At 37.0% G+C, this 12,136-nt stretch overlaps 1 protein-coding gene across 1 annotated transcript; it reads left to right on the top strand.

Moving 5' to 3' along the window:
* The first annotated feature begins 9,371 nt into the window (after positions 1 to 9,371).
* On the top strand, positions 9,372 to 10,761 carry alkal2a (ALK and LTK ligand 2a). Its single transcript, XM_073833056.1, has 4 exons — positions 9,372 to 9,611; positions 10,243 to 10,296; positions 10,381 to 10,461; positions 10,697 to 10,761. Exons 1-4 carry the CDS (start codon positions 9,386 to 9,388, stop codon positions 10,759 to 10,761), a joined length of 426 nt encoding a protein of 141 aa, XP_073689157.1. The 5' UTR covers positions 9,372 to 9,385.
* Positions 10,762 to 12,136: the final 1,375 nt, after the last annotated feature.

Raw genomic sequence — 12,136 nt, 5'->3', positions numbered from 1 at the left:
AGCTGTTTTAATCAACTCAACAGGTGAAAAACAGAAGCTCTCTGCTGTTGGTTTGTGGACAGTCATGGCTAAGACAAAGGAGCTCACTGAGGACCCGCGGCTGCGCATTGTGGCTGCTCACAAGTCAGGAAAGGGCTATAAGACCATATCTAAATGTTTTGAAGTTCCAGTGGCTACAGTGCAAAGTATTATTAAAAATATAAGACGTTCCGCACTGTGAAAAATCTCAGAGGACGTGGTCGGAAGCCAAAAGTGACACCTGTGCTGGCCAGAAGGATAGTGAGGGAGGTAAAAAAGAATCCAAGGTTCACCACCAAGGCCATCCTGATGATCTGGGCTCTGCTGGTGGCAACATCTCAAGGCAGACGGTCCAACGGACACTGCACACCGCTGGGTTCCTCGGACGCAGACCAAGGAGGACACCACTTCTCCAGATGAGGCACACAAAGCCCGCTTGGCCTTTGCAAATGCTCATCTGGACAAAGAAGAAGACTTCTGGTCTTCTGTTTTATGGTCAGATGAAACAAAACATTTTTTTTCCCCTCACGTATATTTGGTAAAAAGCAACAACAATTCATTCTTGTTTTTAAATAATATCAGGCCCTGTTCCTGCAAGGTGTCAGATGTATACGTGAGAGATAGGCCAGACAGTGAGAAAGAGACTGATATGCCTGAGATCTGCTCATCTTAGCCACCTGTGGAGGAGAGGTGATGATCTAAAACCCATCTCTCTTGCTTGCTGATTTTGGCTCATAGATGTTGTCCTAACGTACCCTTTACAGACGTTTTAGAAAAAGAGAGAAACATCCCTGACACGTCCAGAAGCTTCCCATGCACGGCGTGGCTGCTGTTTCCCAGTCTTACAACAACAACTCAGCGAGTGCATGCAAACAAGACCTCTACACTTGGCTCCATCATTTCATATCATGACTATTTTCTTTTTGATGCGGAATGTGTTTCACCCTCCCCTGACGCTCAGAAACCGTGTACACACACTCACTTATACAAAGCATTTGGCATTGTTTGAACTATGTTACAAAAAAAAAAAACATTGCAACTGCGAACAGCATGTCTTTCATTTTGTCACTCGGCACCACACATCTGCTTGAAAACAATTCACAGATAAAGGCTGAACTGACAGTGTGACATCATTCAACAATCCTTCAGTTTGTCTATCTGCTGGATTATAACTCTTACAAAAGAGTCTTCTGATGCGTCATCTGTCATAATTGTGATTCTATGCCAAATGACAATTTTAGAATGCTTGTAAATAATCAGTCGGATCACGCATGCCTTTCACAAATACTTTAAACACCTATGTATCTATTGCCCCGGAGTTCCCGGGGAGCCACACCTATAGGCACATTGCACGTAGTTTAAATCCATCTGTAAATAAGACTACAAGGGCACAATTGTATAAAAAAAAGGAAGAAAAACGTGTGTGCGTGCAACATTATGTGATGTTGATTTTGCGGTTTATTTTGACAGGTTGTATTTAGGTTTGTGTTTTGAAATATATCTTTAGTACAGCTTTAGTATGAAAGCCTGTTTCCACCAAAAAAGGTGATTGACCTTTCTGGAAAATGTGAGTTTCTATCTCACAAATCTGTCTTTTCTGCTCAGAATAGTTTATATCTTGCAGTTTTTGTTTATCACAATTCAGACTTTTCTCAGAGTTGTGAGTTTATATCTCACAATTTGGAATTTATATCTTGCAATCCAGAATTTTTCTTAGAACTGAGTTTATATCTCACAATTCTGACTTTATATCTCAGATTTTTTTTTTTTTTTTTTTTTAAGAATTGTGAGTTTATATCTTGTAATTCATACTTTTCCCAAAATAAGTGAGTTTATTTCTCGTAATTCAGACTTTTCTCAGAATTGTGAGTTTATATCTCACAAATATGTGACCCTGGACCACAAAACCAGTCATAAGGTTACATTTTACAAAACTGAGATATATACATCATATGACAAATAAGCTTTCTATTGATGTATGGTTTGTTAGGATAGGACAATATTTGGCCGAGATACATCTATTTGAAAATCTGGAATCTGAGGGGGCAAAAAAATCGAAATACTGAGAAAATCACCTTTAAAGTTGTCCAAATTAAGTTCTTAACAATGCATATTACTAATCAAAAATTACATTTTGATATATTTATATTAGGAATTTTACAAAAAATCTTCATGGAACATGATCTTTAAGAAAGAAAAATCAATCATTTTGACCAATACAATGTATTTTTGGCTATTGCTACAAATATACCCCAGCGACTTAAGACTGGTTTTGTGGTCCAGGGTCACATATGAGTTTTAACTCACAATTCTGAATTAATTCTCACAATTCTGACCCTATATCTTACAGTTCTGAGTTTATATCTAGCAATTAAGAACTTTTTCCAGAAATGAGTTTCTCTCTCAATTTTGTCTTAATATCGTGTAATTCTGAATTTATATTGCACAATTCTGACTTTATAACTCACAATTCTGACTTCATATCTTGCAATTCAGATTTTTCTCAGAATATATATCACAATTCAGAATTTTTCTTTGAACTGAGTGTATTTCTGACTTAATATCTCACAATTCTGACTAGCAATCTAGCAATTCAGAATTTTTCTAGGTAATGAGTTTACATCTCACAATTTTGACTTAATATCTCACAATTCTGACTTTATATTGTGCAATTATGAGTTTATATCTCAGTTCAGAATTTTTCTTAAAATTCCGACTTTATATCGCACAATTCAGAATTTTCTGCAGAACTGAGTTCATGTCTCACAATTTTTACTTTATAATTCATAATTCTGACTTTATATCTCACAATTCTGACCCTATATTTTACAGTTCTGAGTTTATATCTAGCAATTAAGAACTTTTCCCAGAAATGAGTTTATATCTAAATTTTGTCTTAATATCATGTAATTCTGACTTTATATCTCACAATTCAGAACTTTTCTCAGAACTGAGTTCATGTCACAATTCTGACCCTATATATTACAGTTCTGAGTTTATTTCTAGCAATTCAGAACTTTCCTCAGAAATGAGTTTATATCTCAATTTTGTCTTAATATCATGTAATTCTGAATTTATATTGGACAATTCTGACTTTATATCTCACAATTCAAAATTTCTCACAATTCTGACTTCATATTTCACATTTTTTCTCAAAATTGAGAGTTTATCCCACAATTCTGACTTCATATCTCGCAATTCAGATTTTTCTCAAAATTGTGAGTTTATATCTCACAATTCTGACTTCATATCTCCTAATTCAGACTTTTTCAGAACTGAGTTTATATCTCAGAATTGCGAACTTACATCACAATTCAGAATTATATTTCATAAATCTGACTTTATATCTTTGTAATGATGATTGTGATTTTATTTCTCTGAATTGTTAGGAAAAAGTCTAAATTGTGAGATAAAGTCACAATTTCCTTATTTATTTATTTTTGGTCTGCGTCATAAACAGGATTCATTGTTTCGTTCTATTATAGACAGTTTCCAGGTAATTATACAACCAGTCAAATGCAATGAAATTGAAAATCTGTCTTGTCAAGGAATAAATATTGTTTTGTTGCCAGTGTACTTTACCTAGGTTACAAAAAGGCTCTCATTGAGGAGATAAACAAATTAGCAAACAAAAACCCACACATCTTTGACCAACATCCATTTCACCTAAATATAGCCTAATTTGTCTTGTAAATGCTTTTTCAAAGAGCTTCCAAGAGGTGTAGTTCTAAGTGATAGGAAAAGAGAGAGAGAGAAACAAAGCCAAAAATAAAAAAAACAGATTGTTAAAGAGTGTCTGCCAGGCTAACTTTGGCCAATGTCTACATTCAAGTGTCTTCCATGAAGAAAAGGAATGTAAAATATAGGAAGGGATGGATAGTTTGTCATGTATTTGCTACTTCAAAACATCAGCCGTTAATATGGCAGCCATTAGAAAAAGAAACTGATGTCAGTTTCACCAACGGAGTCTTGTATATTGCAGAGATGTACAATTCTATGGACTTCACCAAGAAGTTCAGCCAACATGAAACAAAAGAACACAATAAAAGAAATTTATTGGACCTGAAGAATCCCCAAGCGGTCATATAAAAAATATGTCAGAATCCAAATCCTAGCAAAAGAAGCTTATGTCCATTTCAGAGCTGAGAGGACAAAAAAAAGATAAATAGACAAAACAGATGGACAGTCTGAGACAGACTCCAACAGACGCAAAAGGTGAACGAGGATGCAATGAAGAGAACACTCCAATGGCCAAAGTCTCTGTTATGAGATCGACCTGTTTTTATCGACAAAGCCTGGTTATAACTAGAATGAGATTTGGACATTTAGTGACATAGATTTTTTGAATAAGAAAAAGGAAATGTTTGCCACACTGCAGGGTAAACAAACGTATGCAAAATGTGTCACGGAAAGAATCCCATGATTTCAATTAAAGGGGTAATTCACTGCTGACAAGATGAGATTTTAATAAAAGTTGGCTGCCTATGCAGCAGAAGTGATTATTGTTATTTTTTTTTAATTGTGCACGCTATACAACTATATAAAACAAACAAAAAAAAGAGTGGAAAAAAGTAGGAAGTTGATCAGACTACCCATGAGTGGGGATAAAAAAAAATTCATAACTAGACTAAAAACATTATAACAATACAAAACTGGTTGAAAATCGGCAAACTTGCCCTTTAAGATTAACTCATTTCTCTTACATGCTTTGTTTGCTTACAGCTAAATCTATTCTAATGAGGCCTGGTGTTTGCCCTTCAAAACACTTCAATGATTTATGGGGGATCCTTTGAGTGGCATGTTTGAATTATACATTGACAGATATTTACAGTTCTCTCGCTCGAGGTTCATTTTATTTTTTTGGTGCAGGTCAAGAAGAGTTGAGACTAAAAGATGCAGAGGAGGCATAATTTACAACAATTCCTGTTGTGAATTTACTACTTTGTAATTTAACTGTAATTTAACACACACAGTTATACAACATCATGTTAATCTTGAGTACCTATAGAGTAGTACTGCATCCTTCATATTTGCAAAAAGTCTCCAAAAGTTCATATTTACAAAAGAAAGATACAGCTTTACGATTCTCTCCGAAAACTGCCGAGCTCCTGGAAGCGAGCCGTGGGCGGAGCTAAAGATTGAGGAGCATGCGAGACGCGAGCCGATTGCCAACAAAATACGTACATTTGATGCTGTTTCACTTACCATTTGCAGTTCTCAATCATGACCGGGATATTTTATAGCGGGGACCGCTCCATCTTTCTGTATCAAACGTGGATGTGGATGTGGATGTGCAAATCCAGCGTCGAACTTGGCCTTGTTTAGAAAACGTTCGTCAACAAAAACACTTGCAAAACTCCGTTTTTGCCCCGGAAAAACAAACTGCATCCACTGTTCACGTAACGCTGAGTTTTTTGTGAAGCTGAACAAGGTTATCTTTGCCTTACAACCAAAACCACATTTCTTTAGAGACGTTCTTCCTGAATGAGCCGAATAAAGCTCGTTGATGAGCGCGCACTTGCTCTTGCTCTGGTCGATGTGTGAGCGGGCGCACTCTTCCGGGAGAAATGCCCATACAAGGAGTTCCACCCTCCAGGACGTCATGAAGAGCCATAATCGAAAAGAACCTTCCGAAACTTGTAAGAAACCTAGAAGTGTGTTTTCGGCACAGAAATACTGTTATATGTCCAAATACATTAAATTAAACAATTATTATTAAATATTATAAAAAACCGTAAATTATAAATATTTATAAAGTATTTAATCTAACTGTAATTTCTTTTATAGCATGGAAGATACATGTAATTTTACAGTAGCATATTTTTTTTGCAAGTCAAACATGTTCCATTTATTTTAATTGTCATAATTTTCAGTGGAAAATGCAAAAATTATGTTTCCAGATGATGTTTCGCTGCATAATCCATCACATTTTATGATGTTTTATTTAAATCATATGCTTTTTGTTAACAGTTACATGCACTAAAGTGCTTTATACCATAATTCTGCCATAATTCACAAATATCATTTTCAAATGTGAATATTTTAACTTGGCACATGAAAACATCACACAGAATGTTCCATTTTGTTACATGAACTGCATTTATGTTGATTTTTGCAGCTTGACATCCTCTGGTTACTATATAATATTACTTAGAAAGCAGCGTCAACATTCTGCTAAATATCTCTTTTGTGTTTCACATCATATACAGTTGAAGTCAAAAGTTTACATACACCTTCCAGAATCTGAAAACGTTAATTATTTTACCAAAATAAAAGGGATCATACAAAATGCATGTTATTTTCTATTTAGTACTGACCTGAATAAGATATTTCACATAAAAGACGTTTACATAGTCCACGAGAGAAAATAATAGTTGAATTGATGCTGTTCAAAAGTTTACATACACTTGATTCTTGAATGATCCACAGCTTGTTTGTTTGTGAGTCCCTTGTTTGTCGTGAACAGTTAAACTGCCCACTGTTCCCCGGCTCTTAATGCATTGTGTTTGCTTCTGAAGCATCAGTGAGTGTTTGAACCTTTTGTAATAGTTGCATATGAGTCCCTCAGTTGTCCTCAGTGCGAAGAGATGGATCTCAAAATCATAGTCATTGTTGGAAATGGAGTTTAAATACACAAAAATGCTGAAAAACCAAAGAATTTGTGGGACTTTAAGGATTTTCCTGAAAAACAGCAGGCGGTTTAACTGTTCAGGACAAACGAGTGACTCATGAACAACTAAACCAAAAAAAAAAAAAAAAAAAGTAACAACACAGTATTATTTTTTATAAAGTAAACTATTTTCTTTTGTGGACTCCTCTTAATTTAATCAAATAATTAACATTTAGCAGATTCTGCTAAACTTTGACTTCAACTGTACAAGGCCACGCAGGTTAAGAAAAAAAGGGGGGAGAGTAAACCCGTTCAGTGGTGGGTAAATGAGGACAAATAAGTGAGTGAACTATGTCTTTAAATGTCTTTTTGGATAGTTTGAACCTATACAACCTTTAAGATACCAGTCTAAATCTTCAACCACTGGGCTGACCGATATTCTTTAGGTTTCAGTGTACAGAAAGGATTTTATGATATCTGTATAGTGTAATCACTTTATCATGTGTACCTGCCTTTATGAGCACTTGACTTCACTGATAAGATAACCACACACATTAAGCTGTTTCCATGTAAACAATCCCAAACAGTAGAAGACCAAGTTGTCAACCGGATAATGTTATGTTGTTATAAAAAGCACACAGAGGCCGGAAGCAAACAGGACCCTCCTCATTTTTTCCTAAACATGTCCAGGTTTAATTTTGACTCTGAGCACTTATGGAGTAATTGTCTTCAAGGGGCCCTAGACGGCTGCCTACCTTTGCCTACCTATAGTGTTGAGTCCGCCCATGCAGATCACCATTCGTGACCGGGATGGGAGCCAGATTGCTCCATGTTCTCTTTTGCTTTGAGGGAGTGGTATGAACGAAAGCAAACACAAACTAATCCGAACTCCTGTTTTCTCCTGTCTGTTGGCCTGACTGCTTCTCTTGTGCTATCATTACCATTACGCAGAATAATTACATCAGCTGCAGCCACTTCCAGGCATCGATCTGTAACTCGAATCAATCCTCCGGAGACACAAGGGGATGAAATGGTGATCTATGGTGGTGTGTGATAGGAAAAACCTGACTTTCAGGCACCATAGGAGTTCCAGTCTGTGAAATGGTGGGACAGTTCCTGGTATAGCTGCATCTCTTCCTGCAAGCACAGCTTTCTAAGTGCTCTAATGAGATAGTGGGCAAGGGAAAAAAAGTCCATGGGATGCTGCATGTGAGAAACGGGAATATGAAGATGTGCGGCGTATGTGTAACGAGTTTCTAATTAAAGACACGGCGATGTAAGCCCTCGAGGGACGACTCCTTCCGTCTGAGAGCCTCAATAAATTGGCGAGAATCGGCGGCGAATGTTTCGAGACGTTCAAGGCGACCGAGGAGCTTTTCCACTGGACTTTTCAGACGGGTGTCTGACCACTCAAACTTCCCACGCTTGAGCATATTAAAGGACGATTCGCTTTAAAGGATAGCGCTCTCTCTCTCTCGTTTTGCGAGCCTTGCGTGGGGTTATATAGGCACCGGACGCTCAATCGCCTCAGGCTGTGTCGATAGACGGACAGAAACGCAGCGATACGAGCGTCCTCAGGTAAGTTTACCGGAGGCATTTATCACCTATAGTGATTATTTTTATATCTTTTTATCATATCACCTTTAACTTTACAGGCTTTTTCAGCGGAACTAGTTTTCTTATATACAAAGTAGATTGTAAATGAGCAGATAATCAATGCGCTTCTGTGAGATGTGATGCGAAATAGTTTAGTTTTGTAGTTTAACTACACTACGAGTCAAAGTTTGGACACACACAATCCGGAATTAAAAGTTTATTGGACATGTGTCTCTTTTATAGTTTAATGATGTGATAAATTGATATCGAATGTCTGTATTCCTCCTCAATACTTCTGAGAATGCATGAAAACAGAATATGGACTATAAAAACCATGTGCATCCCAGAATGTTAGGAAATTAGTTTTTAATTAAATGTGGTTATTTTTTGCAAATGTGAGCTCAGTTCAAGACATTGTAACTGAATGCTTATTAGTATCTTTAGTTTTGTAGTTTAAACAGTTAAATTTAAACAATATACGTTTTATTGTTTATTGCACATTATGTCTCTTGCACAGTTCACTGGTGTGATAATGTAAATCAAATGTCTCCCAAGTAGAAATAAACATGGAAACATAAGAATGTGGACTATAAAATCCATCTGCATCTCAGATTATTTGCTCTTGGAAGAAATTACTGAGTTCATATTGAGACTTTTAATCGCAGATGTGAACGCAGTTTAGGGTATATGTAACTGAGAAACACGTGTGAGCTTCTGAGGTTTCTTTCTCTGAGAAATTTGAGTTTTTCATGTGCTTTTCATGTTGTGATATTGCTGTCGAGGAGAAATAGACTGATTCTGCATACGTATTAAATTATAAAGCTAACGTTTTGACAGATTTATTTAGAAATGAATGAGCTGGACCACGTTAGTGAAGGAAACTCAGCCAACAAGTGCTCAGCGTATGTGAACTCAGCACTTGATGAAGAAAATGTGTGGAGAGATAGTTTGAATAGTTTTCATGACTTACAACTGCAGTAAAAACAAGTAGGTGTGTCTACACTGACTGGCGGTGAAAGTGTTAATGGCGTTTCTTTTTTAAGAAATCGTAAAAGCCTCAAGTTTATTTTTAACATAAAGTGGACTTTTGCATCTTATAAACCCTGTCGCTTCTTCACCAGATCCAGTGCGGGACTTGCGCGCACTCTGGTTGCGGGAGCGATGCGCGCCCTGCGGGCTCCGGTTCTAGTAATGGGGCTCGTCATGTTAATCTGCACTACCGCACAAAGCGACGCCAGCGTGAACGAGGTCGAGAAAACGTTCAGACGGATAATGGACATCATGAGACTAGTGGGAAACAGCGCCGACGACGGGAGCGCGCAAAAGAAAGAGAGCGCGCCTAAGGACACCCACCGCCTCAAAACGGAAACCGGGGAAACAATTTTAAGTAAGCAAGGCATTAAGTGCACAGAAATGTATGAATGTTAATACATAGGATAGTAAAATGTCGCAATTGACGTAAATTTTAAAGAAAGGTGCACAAAACACTTTTATAAGATAAATGCTTCATGGTTTTTAAATGCTAAAACATGTTCAAAGTTAGGCCACAAGCCATGGTAGTGAAACGTCAACTTTCTTACTGAGAAACTGACTTGTGAGAAATGCTGTAGCATCATTTGATGCCACTTGGTCATGTGATGCACTGAAAGTGGCTGCTCTATGTGGCTTCTTTTTCCTTGACCAAAATTAGGGATGTGACTTACCCACTAGGGCACGAGCCAAAGTCTTAACTCTGAAAGCATTAGGTGAAATAGTTTTGCATTGCACCTGTTGCATGCTGAGTCAGACACGTGGTATTGGTGGTCAGCAATTTCGAGTTAGGTCAGTCGTCTCTGGCCTACATAACATTTATGATATAAGAGAGAAGCAATAGCAGAGGTAAAATAAGCGACGTGTGTTTAATAAATAGTTATATTAGCGAATAGGTGATCATAACGTGTAGAGAAAACTTGTTTGGGAGTCTAAATGGCTTCATCTAATCTTCAGAATTTGACCTTTGAATTTCTTTCCTTTTGCAGAAATCTTTCCTAGAGACCTCAAAAAGAAAGAGAAGGTTATCAGAATCTTAACAGGTGAGAGATTTTTGAGTTTTAAATGAGATTTTGAAACAAAACTAGTGTTTCAGAATTTTAACCTGGTTGTTTTTCCTTCACCAGGTCCTCTTTATTTCAGTCCAAAATGCAGGAAGCATGTGTACAGGCTTTATCATAACACCAGAGACTGCACAATCCCTGCATGTGAGTACAGTCGAGCATTCACATCTCTTCAGACCCCACAAACAGGTCACATCTCTGCCCACATGCACCAAGAGTCTCTATAAACGGTCTTTATATTCATGACAGTCTCATGTCGGCTAGGTGCCCCTGATTTACCCCCTGCACATGGAGTTTTAACACAGAAACAGTATAGGCTACAAATTCAGGACTCATCCAGCTGATTATCCAACTCATCCAGCTTTACTCCTGTCCTCAGACTACAAAAGATGCGCGCGACTTCTGACGCGACTGGCGGGGAGTCCGAGATGTCAAGAGGGTTAACTCTACCAGGTAAGACACTTTTTAATACTGTTCTCTCTTTAAATGGAGGCAATTCAACGAGAAATTGGAGAAGAGAGGGAGAATGGGATATGCAGGATTCCCATAGCCCTGGAAAAGCCATTAGAATTAATAGAATTGTAAAAATTCATGGAAAGTCTACATTTCTAAATCATAAACCCATAATATATATTTTATACATGCAATTGTGGTCAAAATTTACATACATCTTGCAGAATCTGTAGGAATATATATATATATATATATATATATATATATATATATATATGTGTGTGTGTGTGTGTGTGTGTGTGTGTGTGTGTATCAAAAATGGCATTGCTTTAAAAAGCATTGATTTAAATAATAAATGAAAATATATTAATATTATATTAATATTATATAATATGCATCCATATACATATACACATACACACAGAATGTCACAAAAGTAAGTACACCCCTCACATTTCAACAACCATTTTAGTATATCTTCTCAAGGTACAATACTATAGAGATTAAACTTGTATAGTAGTCAATGTGCAGCTTGTATAGCAGTATAGATTTATTGTCCCCTGAAAATGACTCAACATACAGCCATTATTGTCAAAATAGCTGGCAACAAAAGTGAGTACACCCTAAGTGAACTTGTCCAAAGTGTCAATATTTTGTGTTAGCACCCTTGTTATCTGGCACTGCCTTAATCATTCTGAGCATGGAATTGACCAGAGCTGCTGGACATTAGACACATGGTGCTTCTCCACCTTACTTAATAGAGTTCAGGTCTGGAGACATACTTGGCCACCCCATCACCTTCAGCTTCCTCAGCAAGGCAGTTGTCATCTTGGTGGTGTGTTTGGGATCGTTATGTTGGAAAACTGCCATTCGGCCTAGTTTCTGGAGGGAAGACATTAGGGATGTGCGGTATACCGGTACTGTGAAAATACCGGTATTTATTATTTTTTAAACGGTACAATATCAAAAGTTTGCTCAGTTCGGTATTTCATCCGCTGTTCCGATTTTCACCACTATGCGGCAGTGTTCCGCAAACTGGCGTAAAACCGGCAAGCGTGATAACAGACAAACGGCGATGGATCACACAGATGCTATCAAAGGAGCTAGCAAAAAAATAAAGACTGAAAAGATATGTATATGTGAACCCATTTTATTCAGTCCCAAAATCACAATCCAACCTGTATCCTCTACTCTGTAGGGTTTTTGTTGTTGTTGTTGTTGTTGTTGCATTCTGGTTGTATTCACATTTTCTTTGTGATAAAGACTGAAAATATATTAAGAGATTACTTTATTTTAATTAGATCTCTTCAGTTTTGTTTCTTCTAAAATCAAAATTGTAGTTTTTATTATTTTGTAACAATTTCTT

Source organism: Garra rufa, unplaced genomic scaffold (genome assembly GCF_049309525.1).
Source record: "Garra rufa unplaced genomic scaffold, GarRuf1.0 hap1_unplaced_710, whole genome shotgun sequence".
In the NCBI taxonomy this organism is placed as follows: Eukaryota; Metazoa; Chordata; class Actinopteri; order Cypriniformes; family Cyprinidae; genus Garra; species Garra rufa.
Note: the sequence above shows the minus strand (reverse complement) of the source record. Positions and strands in the feature narration are given on the sequence as shown.

Excerpts from the sequence above, each read along its gene's own strand:
- alkal2a (XM_073833056.1), top strand. The coding sequence starts at position 9,386 with ATGCGCGCCCTGCGGGCTCCGGTTCTAGTAATGGGGCTCGTCATGTTA. Across the intron at positions 10,297-10,380 it reads GGTTATCAGAATCTTAACAG|GTCCTCTTTATTTCAGTCCA; the intron begins GTGAGAGATTTT and ends TTCCTTCACCAG. Across the intron at positions 10,462-10,696 it reads AGACTGCACAATCCCTGCAT|ACTACAAAAGATGCGCGCGA; the intron begins GTGAGTACAGTC and ends TCCTGTCCTCAG.